Source organism: Trichoderma virens (genome assembly GCF_000170995.1).
Source record: "Trichoderma virens Gv29-8 chromosome Unknown TRIVIscaffold_3, whole genome shotgun sequence".
Taxonomy (NCBI): Eukaryota; Fungi; Ascomycota; class Sordariomycetes; order Hypocreales; family Hypocreaceae; genus Trichoderma; species Trichoderma virens.
This window is the reverse complement of record NW_014013746.1, coordinates 2,408,330-2,426,502: the sequence shown is the minus strand read 5'-3', so window position 1 is coordinate 2,426,502 and position 18,173 is coordinate 2,408,330. Positions and strand designations below refer to the sequence as shown.

At 43.8% G+C, this 18,173-nt stretch overlaps 6 protein-coding genes across 6 annotated transcripts; 5 read left to right on the top strand and 1 right to left on the bottom strand.

The window, feature by feature from the left end:
• Window positions 1–4,328: 4,328 nt before the first annotated feature.
• Window positions 4,329–4,949, bottom strand: TRIVIDRAFT_32077 (uncharacterized protein; the record flags this gene model as incomplete). Its single annotated transcript, XM_014104565.1, has 1 exon — window positions 4,329–4,949. The coding sequence occupies one exon, from the start codon at window positions 4,947–4,949 to the stop codon at window positions 4,329–4,331; it is 621 nt and encodes a 206-aa protein (XP_013960040.1).
• A 768-nt stretch (window positions 4,950–5,717) lies between these two features.
• TRIVIDRAFT_144929 (uncharacterized protein) lies at window positions 5,718–8,033 on the top strand (the record flags this gene model as incomplete). Its single annotated transcript, XM_014104564.1, has 1 exon — window positions 5,718–8,033. One exon carries the CDS (start codon window positions 5,718–5,720, stop codon window positions 8,031–8,033), a length of 2,316 nt encoding a protein of 771 aa, XP_013960039.1.
• A 1,158-nt stretch (window positions 8,034–9,191) lies between these two features.
• On the top strand, window positions 9,192–11,339 carry TRIVIDRAFT_189549 (uncharacterized protein; the record flags this gene model as incomplete). Its single annotated transcript, XM_014104563.1, has 2 exons — window positions 9,192–9,207; window positions 9,730–11,339. The coding sequence occupies 2 exons, from the start codon at window positions 9,192–9,194 to the stop codon at window positions 11,337–11,339; spliced, it is 1,626 nt and encodes a 541-aa protein (XP_013960038.1).
• Window positions 11,340–12,047: 708 nt separating this feature from the next.
• On the top strand, window positions 12,048–12,590 carry TRIVIDRAFT_120391 (uncharacterized protein; the record flags this gene model as incomplete). The annotated part of the gene is made up of 1 exon (XM_014104562.1): window positions 12,048–12,590. A coding segment is annotated over one exon (543 nt), but the record flags the coding sequence as incomplete, so codon positions are not given.
• A 1,418-nt stretch (window positions 12,591–14,008) lies between these two features.
• On the top strand, window positions 14,009–14,374 carry TRIVIDRAFT_9464 (uncharacterized protein; the record flags this gene model as incomplete). Its single annotated transcript, XM_014103791.1, has 1 exon — window positions 14,009–14,374. A coding segment is annotated over one exon (366 nt), but the record flags the coding sequence as incomplete, so codon positions are not given.
• Window positions 14,375–16,401: 2,027 nt separating this feature from the next.
• On the top strand, window positions 16,402–17,394 carry TRIVIDRAFT_118478 (uncharacterized protein; the record flags this gene model as incomplete). Its single annotated transcript, XM_014104561.1, has 1 exon — window positions 16,402–17,394. A coding segment is annotated over one exon (993 nt), but the record flags the coding sequence as incomplete, so codon positions are not given.
• Window positions 17,395–18,173: the final 779 nt, after the last annotated feature.

Here is an 18,173-nt window from a genome sequence, read left to right as displayed (position 1 = left end):
CTACCGGCAGCAACTTGACCTGGACTGTTGATAGCAGCACGAGCTTTCGAACTGCTTCAGTCTTTCCAAAGAGCTAATTGCTATCTCAGCGTAAACATCTGACATCGAAAGCTCCTGTACTAATCGCGCAAGAAGCGTTGTACATAGAAGAGGAAAACATTGACTCGCTGTTGCTAACTGAGAAGTCGTGGTAACCCAGAACAATAAGCCCTTGTGCTTGCCCCATAGGTTTGCAAGATCTGTCTGGCGAAATAATTCCGTAAGTTTGGGTCTGGACTCCACATGCTTCGCCGCAGCATGAATTGGAATACGTAGCTTTTCAGCAGCTAACAGTACCGAAGTGACGCGTCGGCAACACTCGTACATAGCCTTCTCTTCAATACTGGAGTCCATTATTGCTGGCGCAAAACTCTCAATATTTTTACGAAGAGCAGCTCTCTTTTGCAGCAAATCATCTGTAAGAGCCAATACATGATTGTTTTCGTCAAGAAATGTCGCAAGCCACTTGTGTACCAACCCTGTAAGCATCAACATTCTGGTTTTATTGGACGCCGTTGATGTCTTTTCGACCCATTGATAGGTAAGTGGAGATATCCAGTGTTCTGGGACGGTATATCCCAGACATGAACCTGTGGCCGGGAACAGTTTATCGATCTCCGACGGAGGAGTGTGCAGATAATCAGTAACCTCGATAGCTATTGATCTGTCAACTTTGTTAGAACACAACCATGGTATAAAGAAAGTGGCGGGTACACACATGTTCATATAATTAGAGATATACTGCAATAATGCAATGCTTTCCGTATCTTGGAAATTGGTCCTAGTTTTCAAGAACAGTCTGCGTAATGCTTGCCGGTGAACAACTTGTTCATTAAGTGAAGTTCGAGCTATCACTGCTAATTCTTCACTGGATAAGTAATCTTCATCCAGCATCGGATTGATACACTCCCCAATGCTGAGGCCTCTTGGTAAGTCTCTAGACACCAGACAGACAATGGGAGCTCCCAGAGCTAATATCGCAATGAGACATCGAGGACTAAGTAGTCCATCTGAAATGTTCATCTTGGTTGTCAAGTGGCCGATAACCTGGCTCTTCAATTCCAGCAATGTCATCCTGGTTCCCTGCCCTGTCAGTGCCATGTAATGAGCATAGCCCAGTAGGAGGCAGCTTGTGAACATCAAGACACTATCTTCATTGTCGGCCATGACAAATTTCCTTATAAAGTCCTCGCTATAAAATTTGAGTACCGTCAAGTCGACTGAAAAAGAATTCATCTCTATCACATCGGATGGAGAAATCTGGGGGCATCGTGAATTCGTAGGTTCGATCTGACAGGGTACAGTATATCCACCCCTCAGAGGCAAAGTTATTATATCCATCAGCGTCGCTGACCCATAGCATTGGATGATCCGAGCCCCGGAATGGCGAATCTCAACATTAGTCGCGTGCGAACAAGAGCGCTCATCTGCACAGTCCCCCTGAAAGCTGATATTCTCCTTCTTTTTGTTGCTCTCTTTGCTGGCTTGCCATCGACGTTTAGCAGGCCCACTCCAATATGCGGCATGACTTCTTGTTGCATCTGAATGAGTCTTCAGCCATCTCATCTGGTTACCCTCAAATTCTGGTGTCACAAAGGTGAATCTTGGCGGAGGCTTCGTATGTTTGCGCAAGGGCATAGTGAAGAATTTCGGTGAGTGTAAATCGCACTACGGGCTAGGGGGCATGTGATACCAAGTTCATTCCGACGTTTTGTGTGCGACTTTTATGGCCTTCCCGCCACATAACATTTAGAAGCTAGGGAAACAACTCGTGTTTAATATTTTAGGACGGTAACAGAGAAACTCAATAGAATTTGTACTGGCTACAAAATCACTTACTAAATGTGATCTAGCGCAACTGACTCGGATGATCTGATGAGAATCCTTTCAATACGTGAGGCGAGTACGGAGTAGTTTGCATGGCTGTTGCAACTAAGACTAGGTGTTTGGAAGCCCACTAAGATACTTGTGTAGTTCGGATTGGCCCATGATACGAGTTCGAGAATGCTTGGCTGACAGAGGGGCTTTGTCGAAGAGCCTCTTGAAAGCGAGATTACATGGGTCCTGGTCATGAGTCGGAAACATATATGTTATAAAAAAGTACCCAAGTTGCAAAAGGGGGTATCATTGGAGCGATTATGAATTATGAGACATCGCTCTATATACTATTTTGTCGAATTCTTAGAACCAGGGCCCTCTATAAGTTAGTGCTTCGTGTAATGCTGACTAGCATTGTATTTTGCGATCCTGCAACCACCGGGCTAATTAACAACATTGATAACTAAGCTGATATAAGACACGTCTTTAAATAAGGTGCATCCACAGGTAACTCCGTAGTTTGCACGAAGCCTAAAATAGGAAGTTCAAACACACCTGTATTCTCAGCACTACAGACATAATGAATAGCGCCATTAGACAACATTAAGTAATGTATACAATCATATCGTTGTGTGTTTCGAATTCGCTATCAATATATATATATATATATATTGCTATTTCTTCGGATTTATGCGTGGACACCACGACGAGTATAGCACCAGAGTCAAACACCAAGGGCTTACTCCACTATACGGCCACCAAATAGACCCAGGCCTTTTTTTGGTGACGATGGTGGTGGTGAATAGGACATATAGGTAATGAGTCCCCCGCTCGCAATCAAAGAGTGCTATGTTTTCCTCCAATCATACTTTTGCAAACAGCTTGATTTGCCATATAAACTTATTTCATTTCAATCCTTTACCAAGCTTTTATGTTGCGATTGCCAGTTAGTTAATTAGAGATTATTGTAATAATCGAAGAACATAGCTGATTTGTCAATTATCTTTACCGCTGTTGTAAGAACGTATTAGCGTTAACAGTTGCGCGATATGCCTCAATTGACCGCTATTTGCTTACACAACCGATTCAACAAGGATGCAGTTTTATTATTTCAAACGGGCTAGAGCAATCACACACTGGACTCGAGATAGACAGTGGAAGATGTACTGAACAATACTCCGAACAAAGATAGTGTAAGATTCTTAAATATACATGCGCAACACTTGAATCGCTTATATATGATTGATCTACGATAGATAGTCCCACTTATGCTTAAAACCTTATTCTTGCCCCTAAGTAACTTGGTCCTTTAACTTAATATTGAAATTGGTATTGTATCTCCTCAGTATACGAGTATTTATGTTCTCGAATGTGACAATAAACTTATATGGAGAGAGTGGTAAATTAATGAAATTAATCGTATGTCTTGATCGTCTTCTATATAGGTAGTTGGAGTAAATCATCTTGAGTCATCTAAAGGATAATGGAAGTAAATTATAACGTTCGCAACAATGTAGTTAATTAACCCCATTTGCCCGCTATTCTTATGATTATGATATGATCTGTCATAGTTTCATGTAATAGTTCAACTGCTAAAAAAAGATCCCGCTTACCGCAGCTTACCCATGCGAATGATGTTCTTGGCCAGCATTCCAAGACATTCGATTAAGGCTAGATATATTACAAAGTGGTCATGGGACCCAGCATTCAAATGCTACTTGAAATGGATTTCTATGAGTCTTGAACTGATCAAGCCTGAAACTGCTAGATCTAGCATAGTAACTCTAAGTATATATATGTCTGAATAGGATTAGAGCATTCGACCCCTTTGTCAAGAAAGATTGCCTGCCCTGTTGGTGTTTATTATTTGCATTTGCTATTACATCTGTTGAAATGCTTGCGGGCTTTTGAATGTCCTATACCGATACCGCTGAGAGATTGACTGTAATATTTTGGCAGAAGCAAGAAGATAAGAATATGACAGCCCACTATTAAAGTGACAGTGTACGTAGAGTTTAAAACTAGAGTAAACAACTTAGTCATGAAGTATATTATTCAGAGAGTATTTTTCGTCTAGGCTCTTTCATGGGATCAGACATTAGTGCTGTTGCTATTCTGTCTCTACCCAGTTTAGTACTATCGCCACTTTTGCCGATTACCATCTTGGTATATCCCCATTCTCCTGACGCAGTCCTCAAGTTTGAAATTCTAAAGAGAAGTATCCTTGAGATCATTTCATTCATTTTATTCACTTTTACCCAGAAATTGTTTTTTGAGTGAAGTATCACAAAACACTGAAAGAACTATTAAATAAAAGTCCTCATCCGTGAAAATCCTCAAATTTTCATAGTTAACATGACACTCCTAAGTCAAGGCATATTATAGATGTACAATTTTAACACCCGCATTTTCTTATTGTCTGTAAGATTTATCGCTATTGTGCTCTATCTTGACCAAAGCACTGTTCCATCCTATTTGTGCGAGAAGTACTGCTGTAAGCCATATACAAGACCAGAAAATGGCATACCTAAGGCGGCATAAACCTCGGCTGATTCTGAAGAAGCATTATCTGCCAAGATTTCAACAGCAACATTGGAATAACAAACAGGAATGACACCAGCTTGAGTCATGCGGAGGACACCCATCTCGGCTTGTCGCTTCGAAAAGCTACCGGATGCGTCTACAACAGCATAAGTCGTATAGTTGTCTGAAAGAGCAGCCATTGCTGGGAATGCCAAGCATACGTCAGTCGAAATCCCGGTAGCAATTAAGTTCTTTCGCCCCGTAGCCTTTACGGCCGCGACGACACGCTGATCGTCCCAAGCATTGACAGTTGTGCGCTCAATTCGTTCAATGCCAGGTAACACTTCTTGTAGCTCAGGGATCAAGGGCCCCCACATGCTCTCGGTCGTCGTAGTTACAATCACGGGAACTCTGAGAGCTACAGCAGCCTTTGTCAAGCCCAGTATGTTGTGCTTAAGCTCTAGGGTATCAATATCGCGAACACCAGTGTAAAGGCCCACTTGATGATCCACAATGAGCAGGACTGCATTCTCTCGCGTTAAACGACCTCGATAGATACTTTCAGTCATTTTGTATGTTGTCCTATTGCTAAGACGTGATGAAATCCAAAAGAACTAAGCTTAGTTCAGGAACAGCGATTGTGTCGAATTTGTTGTTGAAGTTGTAGTTTGAAGATGTATGGGTGGCTCAGGGCAGGGGGGAAGAGCGGCGTTGAGAGTAGAGCTCCAGTTGGTACAACAAGTTAACCTAGTTGTGAAGAAGGTTATGGCAAATTGATCTAGAAACTCTTGTCCTTTAATAGACGAAACAGCCGCGGGATTAATTTGTTCTACTATTCACGGTTAACTGAAGTTAATCAACTCGATCATCACGGTGACAACCAAGACTGCGTGTAACTCATTTCACAGACTCTTCTGATTGGATTTAATGGCAACACTAAGCAGATTACGAGAGAACCTTAATCAAAGCTACCAATGCTATTCAAATAAAAAGTTGCTGGTTATATAACCAACATTTTTGATGACCTAAGAAATTACTCGTAACCAGGCGGGGTAATTGAATGGTTTCGACAACAGAAGCAAACGTTGCCTCTTCTTCAAGCAAGCCACTGTGTTTCTTGGCTTAGCTGATCTCCACAACCAGCGGTAAGTGTCGTTGGCGGTGTTTGCCAAGACTCCGCCCCGGAAAAGATGTGTGGCAAGATCGGCTCTTGATCTGGCTCTTGTAAGGCTATTCTCAAGAACATCGCACTCCGAAAAGGCCGACAACCTGCAACTAACTGTGAATGAGCATCTTCTTTCGAGACAGCTATGGAAGAAGCACACAAAGCGCACGAAATGAGTTCCGCACAGATTGCCCAACCCACCAAAGCCGATGAGCCAGGTTCCCCACGAACTGATGGCCGAGGAACCGAATCATATGCTGGACACCCACAGTTGAACCCCTACTCGTGCCTATCGTGTCGAAAGAAGAAGAAGAAATGCGACAGAGTGTACCCTTGTGTTAATTGCCGCAAAGCTGGTGCTGATTGCTTGTTTGTGCCGAGACGGCCTTCAACTCGGCCAAAGACCACTCAAGGTATGCTTGAGAGGCTCCAACATCTCGAGGGAGTAATCGGCCACTTGAGAGACAGTTACGGTCAAGGGACAACACAGAAATCTACCAAGACTGCAGAAGTTCGCGCGAATGCAAGTATAGAAGGGAGTGAGACTACACCCCGATCTGATTCTACCGACAGCAGAAGAACACAACCCGATGCAGTTGCCGAACTAGGAACGGAGCTTGGCAGGTTGGCGGTCGGAGATGGACAAAGTAGATATATCAACAGTAGTTTCTGGGCAAGCTTAGACGAAGAGGTATGTAATTTGTTGCGATTACTTTCGTTGAACGCTTCACCTAATACCTTTCACCAGGTAGAAGATCTCAAGAGTTTGTTGATGGAGTTACCGGATGATGCAAAGGCATGGAGCACACCTAATTCTCTGGAAATTGGAGCTGTCAATCAAAGTTTTATATTTGGGGCCGGTACTCAGCATCAGTCTCTGTCTGTCTTCCATCCGCCAGCGCAACAGGCACTTCTGTGTTGGCGTCTATTCAAGGAAAATTGCGACCGCCTTATCAAAGTTTTGCACATCCCTACGACCGAACCGATAATTCTTCAATCTATCAGGCAACCAACCTGCATACCCAAAGGGCTTGAGGCACTCTTATTTTCCATTTATTTCTCTGTTGTAGAGAGCCTTTCGGAAGATGAATGCTGTGAATTGTTCGGCAGTCACAAGGGCGACCTCATCGACACATATAAATTTGCGACTGAACAAGCACTGGCGCGAGCCAAATTCCTTGAAACCGACGAATTAATAGTTCTACAGGCTTTTGTCATTTTTCTGATGAGTCTACGCAATCATTGTAGCATTAGACTTATGTGGAGCCTCACTGCTCTGGTAGTTCGTCTTGCTCAGAATGCGGGCATTCATCGCGATGGCACTCACTTCAATCTGTCCCCATTTACGGTTGAAATGAGACGGAGATTATGGTGGAGTATATGTGTTCTCGACTCTCGTGCCTGTGAAGACTCTGGCCATGACGCGACGCTTCCACATGGTGGTGCTGATACTTATATACCGCTCAATATCAACGATTCAGATCTAACTGCGCAGATGAAGGACGCTCCTCAGCCTAGGATTGGTCTCACAGAAATGAGTTTTAGTATAGTTCGTTTTGAAGCAACAGCTTTGTTTCGACGACTCCAGTACGCTTCAACCAGTTCCGTGGCGAAAGGGGATAAAGACCAAGATCTTGCGGAAAAGATGAAACAAGTTTCTGAAAGCCAAAAGCGACTTCAAGAGCTTTATCTAAAATACTGCGACTTATCAGAGCCCTTCTCGTGGTATATCTATACCATCGCGCAAGTTGTTTTCACGAAGATGCGACTGGTTGCACACCATCCATATCTACGTCGCTCCGGTTATGCGGAGCTGCCTCAAGAGACACAGGACCGACTATTCACTTCTTCTATCACAATTCTTGAATACTGGTTAGCCTTGAATACAGAAAAGAAGACCCGGAAATGGAGGTGGCTATGCGAGACGTATATTCAGTGGTACGCACTTACGTTTTTACTCTCGGCGTTGTGTGTTCGCTCAGAGAGTGAAGAAGTAGAGAGGGCCTGGAATGCAGTTGACGCTACTCTCCGTCTCGGGCTCAAGCTCTCGAGCACATCTTATAAGAGAGCAGGTTCGAATCCAAAAGGACTGTCAGAGATTGATGAAACCTCTTGCGATGCGTATAAGCCCTTGCGCAGGCTGATAGAGAAAGCCCGCGCTGCCAGGTCCCGGACATCTCTGCCGAAAGACAATGTCGCCCAGGTTCCGCAAGTAGGAATAACAGACCTGACAACACAAGATGGACTAGGAACATCAATTGGAGGAATTGAGGGTGAAGTATTACTTGCTGGGAATTTCATAGACGCCACACCTCTGGATGGCATATGTACATCGGGGTTTTCAGCGCTGCAAGAATTGCCGGGAGTATATCATCAATGGATATACGACCTCGAATTTCCCGACCAAGGCCATGATGTAGCCCCAGGGGGCATGAATTGGGATATCTCTCTAGGGACGGATGAGCCTAAGCCAATATTTTGGAAGTAATGCTATTCGGGCCATTACCCAACAATTTTCTTCCGCCAACTACTTGCACAGGCTGGTAGATTGCGCCAATACATAAACATACTCCGCAGTATTATCATAAAATATACGCAGTAGCAAGCATAGTTGAGAAAATAGATGAGAAAAGGACGAGTATTTGAAAATACAACTTGATGTGGCGGTAGGATCAATATGTTAACAAAAATTCGGCGGCAATATAAGCAACGAAGTGTGAGCCCTAGCTATTTTCATACAACATAGGTAATAGGTTGAAGTTTAAGGATCATTTACGCTCTCTAAACCTGGTACCATATACTAACTATTCATATGACGCGGTTAAAGAACCTTTGACTATTAGTAGCCTATTTAAGAACAGTTGCTGCACATGTTGCACGCGCTCATCCTTTGGAGGATCGCAAGCAGCGGTCACACTATGATGGCTTTCATGCTACTGGACATAAAAGAGACGTCATGCATTAATGAAGAATTTCATCAGCTGAGCAATTGGCTAATCAATTCAGAGCCCATCTGGTCATGGGACCTTGCCTTTATGTATGGGGTATATCATGCCGAGGTGGGGAAGCATCTTGGCTTGCAGATCAAGTCAAATTCTTGGCACCAGGAAAACGATCTTCCCATCGCTTTGGGGGGGGAATTACTACTGAGGTATCTAATTCGCGCGGTTGTTTCGCTGAACCCCGCAAAATAGCCAGCAGTCTCCAAACAGTACCTCTTCACTTCATGCGCATACCCATATGTGGCCACATCTTTTGGAATCATGGAATAGCTACTGGGCATGTAGTACAATGTTAGGTGAGTAGTTACTGCCTCGCAGCCAGACTATTCCTATTGCTCGCATCTAATTGAGGACTGCCTCCCAGTAGTTTAATTATCTAGCACCAAGCGTCGCTGATTTGAAGCCAGCTATATGAAAGCTCAATCATTTCATACCATCAACCAAAAGCAAAAGTGTCGTCAACTCTGAAGTGCTCTCGCAGATCACGGGTAGCCTGTGTTCATTAACCGGAATTATCACGGACTCACATCTGCTGACAGGAACTCTACCCAGCGTTGCATACCGAGGCCAATATTGCTACATATTCTGGACATAGTGGTGTCAAGCTGGTCACATTGCGATAACATCCTGGAGTACAGGATACCATGCGCACAGAAAAAAGTAGGTATATCGGGTAATTCGGAAAGAAATACCATATTTGGTGCACTCAAAAAGGTCTCCGCTACGCAAGGGTTTAATTTATAGGATTATTCGCCAAAGAGAGAGACAAATCACTGTGAGTTCAAATACGAAAAAAAGAAGAGAAAAAAAAAAGAAAAGAAAAACAGCACTGAAATGAAACACGGAACACGTGGTTGTCGCAAACTAATGCCAGGATGTAGCCCTGCATATTTTGACGGAATACAAGAGAAAGATCAATCACCTTGTGGACATAAATACACCACAAAGTCGCTCTCATCTCGCGTCTGGGAGCGGCTATCCTCATTATTTTTATTCCATCAATTGCTTGATGAAAGCCAATTATTAAGATGGCAACTGAACAACTGTACGGACTGTCATACTTCTCTGACTTTGGCTTCACAATGATTTTTATATTAATCTTTGCTTTTTTCCCTCACATTAGTAATTCTGTTCCTATGCGTCTCCAGAGTGACCGACGAGCAGATTGCCCACAGCTTGGAGCCACAACCTACGATATCGTTATATATGGATCTACTCCAGCAGCAATCACTGCAGCTATTCAGACGACACGTATGAACAAGACTGTTGCGATTGTTAGTCCATCGAGCCATATTGGTGGTATGACTACATCAGGCCTTGGTTGGACGGACTCCAAAAATGGAAATGCCATCGGAGGGATTGCTAGAGGGTTCTACAATCGGGTATATAACTACTACAAATCGGACTCAGCGTGGACGAGAGAGACAAGAACGCAGTATATCAACAAACAAATAGCTGCCCAGCCAGGACCAGCAATAGACGAAACCAACCAAGTTCAATGGACTTTCGAGCCACACGTTGCTGAATCCATATTCGAAGACTGGATGAAGGAGTTGAAAATTCCCATTTTCCGCAACGAGACTCTTCCCATGTCGACTGACAGTGTAACAATAAAAGAAAATAGAATCACCTCCATCAAGACAGAGTCAGGTCAAGTGTATGATGCATTAATGTTCATGGATGCCAGCTATGAAGGGGACTTTATGGCTGCGGCCCAAATTCCGTACAGAATAGGGCGTGAAGCTCAATCAGAATTCGGTGAATCCTTGGCCGGAATACAGATTGCAGCGGATGAAGGCTACCTCGGAATGTCTCCATACCTTACAGCTGGAGATCCTAACAGCGGCCTTATCGAAGGAATCGACCACATTGTCACAGCTGATGACGCGAAGAAGTTGAATGGCACAGCTGATAATTATCGGCTTCAGGCATTCAACTATCGACTTAGCCTCACGCAAACAACAGACAACCAAATCCCATTTACGAAGCCGGAAGATTACGATGAAGCCTCTTATGAAATTCTACTTCGCTATATTGAAGCTGGCTACCATGACCTATTTTTCACAAAACAACTTATGCCCAACTTGAAAACAGACACAAACTCGAATGGCGGAGTGAGCACTGATTTTCTCGGTGGAAACTTCGACAATGTTAAGAAAACAAATTACATCGAGGAGAGCTATGAACAGCGCGCAGCGATTGCCAACACTTATAAGACATACACGCAAGGCTTCTTCTGGACACTTGCCAATCATCCACGGGTACCTCAGAGATTTAGAGACTCTGCAAGCACTTGGGGATACGCCAAAGACGAATGGACAACCAACGGAAATTGGCCTTATGAAATCTACATTCGAGAAGCTAGACGCATGCAGGGGAATTTTACTATGACACAAGGCGACGTACAGACTCCCCAAACGTTTCCTCAAGACAGCGTTATTGGCCTTGGATCCTACACTCTTGATGTGCACGAAGCAGAGAGAGTAGTCATTGATTCGGGTATTCACAATGAGGGGTTGATCCACGTCCCAGTCGCACAGCCTTTTCCTATCCCGCTAGGCAGTATCATTCCCCAGTCTTCCGACATTGTCAACTTTTTGAATCCAGTCACGATGAGCAGCACGCATGTAGCCTTTGCAGCTATTCGGATGGAGCCGACTTATATGATAATGGGACAGAGCGCAGCGACCGCTGCTGTGCTGGCAATTGAGCAATGCGCTAATATTCAAGATGTAGACAGGGGCCAGTTAAGCGACAGGTTGGTGGAGGACAAGCAAGTATTGTCTCTATAGGCGTGTAGCGTTTATTTCTATTCACATATCAGGAGAGAGTATTAAATCTGCAATCCCACAGTCACCTGCTGAAAGACGACAGTGCTTCCATCAAGACTATTGACCATGGCTTAGAGAATGTAGCGTTGTTCCAAATATATATATTTCCGAATTTACAGAAGCCAGATGGGTAACTCTACTGTCGTAATGGCATGCGAGATGCCATCGTTCCCCCCTCTTCCTGCTTAGGGGTACGGCACGCACACTGTTTTGTATCTAGCTAAATCACACTGTGCGTACACGCACACCATTTGGTGTTGTTGGTTGGTACTGTTGGGTAATGTCGTTGGTTGCAAATGACATAGCAAATAACCGCCCACTCAGACTCCGACCGAAGATTCCTCAACACCTTGATATTGAGTGCGGAATGATTACGAAACGAGTGTTTAGAACAAATGATTTCTAAGCTAGTAGTATACCATGACGCTGCTGGCGAGTATCCGAAATGAATCGGATAGTTTACATAATTTGCCTCCTAATGTAACCTATAAATACCACCATTACTTCAAGGCATACCAGAAACTCTGCTCTCTATACAACTCAATCGACTCAAGAAATCTCCTAATACCAAACCTCACAATGGCAACCACACCTCTTCCTGATATTCCAGAATTCAATGTTGTATTTCCACGTTCATCGCTTGCAGAAGTGGCTTTCAAGTATTCTGAGCAGCACTGTAGTCCTTTGGTTCATAACCATGCCGTACGATCAGCATACTGGGCCCTAATCATAGCAAAGAAATTACCCCAATTTGCAAACACAGATCTTGAATTGGTAACGCTGAGCTGCATTCTTCACGATATGGGCTGGGCCTCAACCAAGGAACTCCTTTCGGCTCACAAACGCTTCGAGGTGGATGGAGCAAATATCGCACGCGATTTTATTCGCAGTAAGCTGGGAAGTTTAACCACTGCTGACGACTGGAATGAAAGACGACTGCAGCAATCATGGTATGCAATTGCGTTACACACATCCTTCAATATCGTCCCGGAGGCCGAGCCTGAGGTAGCTCTGACCAGCTTGGGCATTGGCGCGGACTTTTATGGGCCAAAGTTCTCTCCTGGTGTTTCTAAAGAGAGCTTGATCACTGTGGAAGAGTACCATGCGGTTATGAAGCTTTTCCCTCGCGCTGGCTTTGATTATAATGGCTTCAAGGGTGTTATGTGCGCTCTATGCCGTGAGAAGCCAGAGACGACGTACGACAATTTTGTAGGATTTTTTGGTCGGAAGTGGGGCATAGATGGGAACGGCAAGGGTAAAGAAGAATTTACGGCAGCCATGGATGAGGCAGCGTTCGTTACACATGCAGAGGAGATTATTGGTTATCTAGTTGAGTTGGATAAGTCGGCAAACTGAGGTACTCCAGCTGTTACATGGCGTATTTTTCGCCGTACTTTGAACTAGGATCTAACAGATCAATGTGAATATATCGTGATTTGCTAAGAAGAAGCGGTTCGTAAGCTTGGTTGTGCTGTGCCGATGTATGTGCATTGTCAATTTGAGACGCTAACAGCAATTCTGCTTCCTTTTTTTTTTTTTTTTTTTGAACAAGAAGAGAGGGCTTTAACATGTTTCCGCCCCGTATATTATTATGGCATATACACGTATGAATGATAGCATGGATGGGGTCTAAATCACAGGATTCCAATAAACCACTGGCTGTGACATTATTTTCGTGGTCATGCATCATGCATGCGTAACTCCAGGGAATCCGTTTCCCGATCTCCTTCTTCCATTGAGTATCTTACATGATTTCAATGCATTATCATACATAGAGAAAATTTCTATTGTCTTTGGTTTTTCGTCATTTGTATGTTTCGGTTAGCCACCCTTGTGCCGAATGTAGCTGCGATCATTCTATGACAAAATTGGTGGCGATTTACATGACGACAAGGTAAATGTGTGAAATGTCAAGATCAAGTTAGCGGGAGAACAAGTTTGGTAGGTATCTAAATGAGTCCCGGAGAGTAGCCAGCGGGGTAATTAGTTGTGCTACGCCACTGCTGGAAGCATCAATCTTCATGTTCTCTGGTTATCAATGAGAGATGCGATCTCCTTGGAATAAGAGAGTACTGACTGGGATTTTCTAATTCACAGAATTCCGCCCGTTCTTAGAAACTTAGGGTGTTGGTCATATCTCCCTTATCTGTAAAATGAATAAAACGAATAAAATGATAGTTGGTACATCTGGATGATATTAGTGCAAGCAACTACACTATTGATGGTTTCACAAATCTCACCGGTATCACCACTCGTTCCTTGCCCCCTGGTCAAGTTGCCCTGTCTATCCCTACGACTACATTCCCGCCGACTACGAATGACGTTATTGGGGAATTGCGAATCATTTTCCCGCTTACTGTCCCTCTTCCTAAACACAGAAGGTCAATTGTCCAACTATTAAAGAACAAGAATCGCCATGCAGCAATTTCAACCTCAATTTCAACTTCAATTTCACTTCACTGTGCTCTTAATATTCACCGCATATACTATTAAAGTTGCATTATTTAAATCTCGAAATCACCATGGCCATCCGATCATTGATCATTTCATCGCTCGCCACATGCATCTTGGCTACTGGCAAGCCATCCTCAGTTAATACCACAGCAGGTCCTGTCTTGATAGGCATTCCAGGCTTTGGGCAAAATCTAAGCACCGAGTTTCATTATTCGCAAGCAGTTCGCATTGGGAACTATGTAAAAGTCTCAGGACAAGGAGGCTGGGACCCTCAAACCGGGGAGCTGGTCGCGGACATCGCAACTCAAGTCAACAATGCTTTTGATGGCTTAGCTTTGGCACTTAAGGCCGCTGGTTCGAACAATGGGCTTGGAGACTTGATTTCGATTAACAGCTATCATGTGGGAGATCTTGCTGCTGGGCTTGGAAGTGTCACAGCTGTCATGCAAAAGAGAATACCCAAGATCTTTCCTACATGGACAGCAGTAGGAGTTACAGGACTGGCATTTGCAGAGCAGTTGGTTGAGATTCAGGCTGAAGCCTGGATCAAATGACGGACCATCTCTTCTGGGATTTGGCATGATTCAGCAATGTGCTTGGATAAATTGATGAGTCAGTAGCTTAGCAAGCTAAACATCAATGTTATTATTTGCTCTCTCTTCCCATAAACATAATCTCAAATGAATTACTTGAATTTAGCTTCTGCCAAACAACGTCCATCGGTAAGAATAAGACAAAGACGTCCCTGTACTCAATCACGATGATCTAAAAATGAACACCATTCTCAAAAGAAAATAGAATATCTATTTCTCATATGAGTCACGCATGGTTTCTTTTATTTCCCAAGAAGCATATTATATGCGTAGTGAAGTGGTATCATTTCCGGGCCGACAACATTCAAGAACTAAGCTGACACCCGCCTCTGCAATGCAATCTTTAAACATTGAAGTTGCATTTCTCAGCTATATTTCCCATGCCTCATGTTTCGTTTCCTTTCTCAATTGCCCGGATTTTTTTTTTTTAAAAAAAAAAATTGCAATGTTCTATTTAAGTGACAACATTGGTTGATGAAATGCAAAGCTAAGATTATTTCAAGGAATTGAAGTTTGTGAGCAAGTGACAGCACAGGGAAATCATCATCACAAAGTCAATCTACGTAATCATCACACTAAGTTATAACTTTTGTGGTGACTATTGAATAATCCATCCAAAATATCTTTCTACACGATACTTTGCTTTCGTCTATATGTGGTCAGTCAGCAAATTTATCACTACTCCTTACCTGCTCAATCAAATTCAGTGTTATTGAAGAAAATATATTTAAGTATCCATACCGATATTGAGTCAAAGACCTCTTAACACCTGTTGCACCATGCGTTTCGTATCTCGCATTAATATCCCCAATCCTGCTGACTCTTCTTGTCTACTGCCCCGAAGTGGACAGCTAGGCTCACCCTTGCGGCATGCATGAATAGGCGTACCATGGCGTAAAAGCCACATGGGAAAAAATAAGCTACGTTTGGTAGATGATGAAAGCTGTGAACACTTAACTTTGAAATAGGATGTTACACCTCATTCATCGATAAATTGAGTCGTTAGTTGCATAGCTCTTTTCGTTCCAATTGACCTAGTCCATACAATGTTGCCCTCTACCTTGACCAAAACTTGAAGGCAAATTGCGGAGATCGCTGCCTTTTCCCGTTCTAAAGAATGCCGGATTCCGAATAGATCGTTTTATGTGTGTGGACCTCCCTGCGCTGGAATACTAATCACCCACGACGCAGTACTCCGCAAGCCTACAAATGCAATCAATAGTCGAGTTACCGATACGAAGTCTTACGTGATATTAGGCTCCTTTCCCGGCTATTTCAGTCCCATGCGATGGATAGCTATAACCACATACTACTATCTGTTCAATATTCGCTCGAGCAGTATCTTTTGGCTTTGTTTCAGTCGATTCTTACAGCAGATATGCCGCTTTGCGCAAGATGCAACGATTTCTTTCGTGCTCAAGTCTTCGATTTTGGCATAGCTGATGTGACTGATGAATATCCTCATCATTTTTCTCTATCAGAGTTTCTCAAATCGGTAGATCAAAAGTGCTTCATTTGTTGGCGAGCCTTTCGCAATTCTTTCCTGAGGCATGCACAAGCGAGAGGATACCTAGAGAAGATAGCGCGTGCCACCTCGGATCCAAAGAGGGTCGTTGAGAGAGCGTCGCTCTCTCCAGATCGTCGATGTGTAACCAATGTCTGGGCTGGTCGTCGCCGCATGTGGCCCATGTTCAATAAAGAGTATTTTCACGCTCTGAAAATCTCACATGAAGATTTACCTGAGCTGTTACCAGACATCGAAGCTGTGGAGAAACTTGTGCAACCCAAGGGCCGTGATGACAACGGTCGTGCTGGGGGCTCCATAATTGCTCTTTTACGCGAACAAGCAGGTATTCTACCCAGATGCGTATGTGATGAAGTTTTCCTGACAACTCGAAATTTGATTCAATTTAGACATCAATGTGTCGTCAACTTCTACGGCATCGGACGAGACGTATGCCAACATCAGCGACTGGATCCGTCGATGTGAGCAAGATCATACACAATGTACCCGTTTCAGAAGCAAAGATTCTTGGTATCCGACTAGACTCCTGGATGTTGGCTCCAAGGGCAGCTCCTCAATCGTACTTGTCCGCAGCGCTCAAGCCATACACAAAAAAGAGAAATACATGACATTAAGCCATCGATGGGGAGACTCCAACATCCCGACACTCACTACCAACACCATCATCCCCTGGGCACAAGAGCTCTCTATCAAAATATTACCAAAAACATTCCAGGATTTCATCATACTAGCTCAGCGCCTCCAAGTTCGCTACGTTTGGATAGATTCACTCTGTATCATTCAGCAGGGCGATGACGGAAACGACTGGCGAATTGAGGCACTTACTATGGACCAGGTTTATATGAACTCGTATTGCAATGTCTCTGCTGATTGGGGTTCTCCTAAACGCGGCTTATACTTTCAGAGAGACCTTCGGATGATTGATAAGCCAAATATTGACTGGCGAGTCAAAAGGCAGCGAAATCCGGATGTCGTCGCTGTAGAGAAGTGTGTAATGGTGGAGAACGAATTTTGGGAAGATCAGATCTCTAGATCTCCCCTGAGCATTAGAGGTTGGGTAGTGCAAGAGCGTTGGTTATGCCCAAGAAATCTCCGCTTCGGCCCGCGCGAAGTTTTTTTCGAGTGTGGTCAGACCACATTATCCGAGAGATTCCCAAAGGCTTTTCCGAAACCTCTTCTAGAAGGAGATGTCATTCTCAAATCCTCTTTTAGCAATCTTCAGATGCTACAGAGCCCACAAGCTGCACTCCTTCCAGCCACTCCGGGGACTGAACTTTACACCGCTTGGGGCCATGTCTTGTCCAAATACTCCAGATGTTATCTGACTTATGCAAGCGATCGAATTGTTGCTTTCTCTGGAATCGCAAAGTTCTTTCGGTTATTGGTAGACGACAACTATGTCGCTGGGCTGTGGCTCCGGAATTTGGCCTCTGATATGATGTGGTATCGAAATCGGCTTCTCACAACAGCTATTATTGAAGATACTAAAGACGAACTTTGTTTATTCAAAAATGACAAAGCAGATACCTACCGTGCGCCCAGTTTTTCGTGGGCATCAACGTCAGTGCCAATTGAGCCAAATCACATGAACGATAATGTGGGTTTCATAATCAGTGCGAGGTGTATTAAGTTTCGCGACGCCTTTAATACATCAATTGAAGAGTGGGCAGGCGATATATTTGGTCCTTTATTGGGTCCGATGATTGAGATATTAGTTGTCGGAACACTCAAAAAAATGCAGCTGCGGCCGTATTTTGACGGCGAAGTGACGGATCTCTATGTCATCCCAGACAGCCCTGGTGACAATTCCAAGAAAGTTAAAGATTGGTCTGAGGCTATCTCGAAAGATGCTACGGAGGCTACTCTCGACTTTCAGGTTAAGAACGACGATATAGCCGCATGGGCCGCTAAGGATAACTTGTACTATATCCCTTGGCAGGATTGCTGGGACTCTCACCTGCCGTCGAATTCTAAACGAGATGACGACTCTCTAACATGTTTGCTTGTCGAGCTCGCGGATCTCAGTATGAATCGTTTTCGGCGAATTGGCAGGATGTATATACACTCCAAGTCTCAGAGAAAGCTATATATCGCGAAGCAAGGTAATGAACCAACTTTGCCTTGCGAGCATTATGATCCGATTACTAGGAGACATACTATGTATATTATATAAAGCTATCTACCTCATTAAAAACTCTTAGGTTACAAGAATATACACAAACA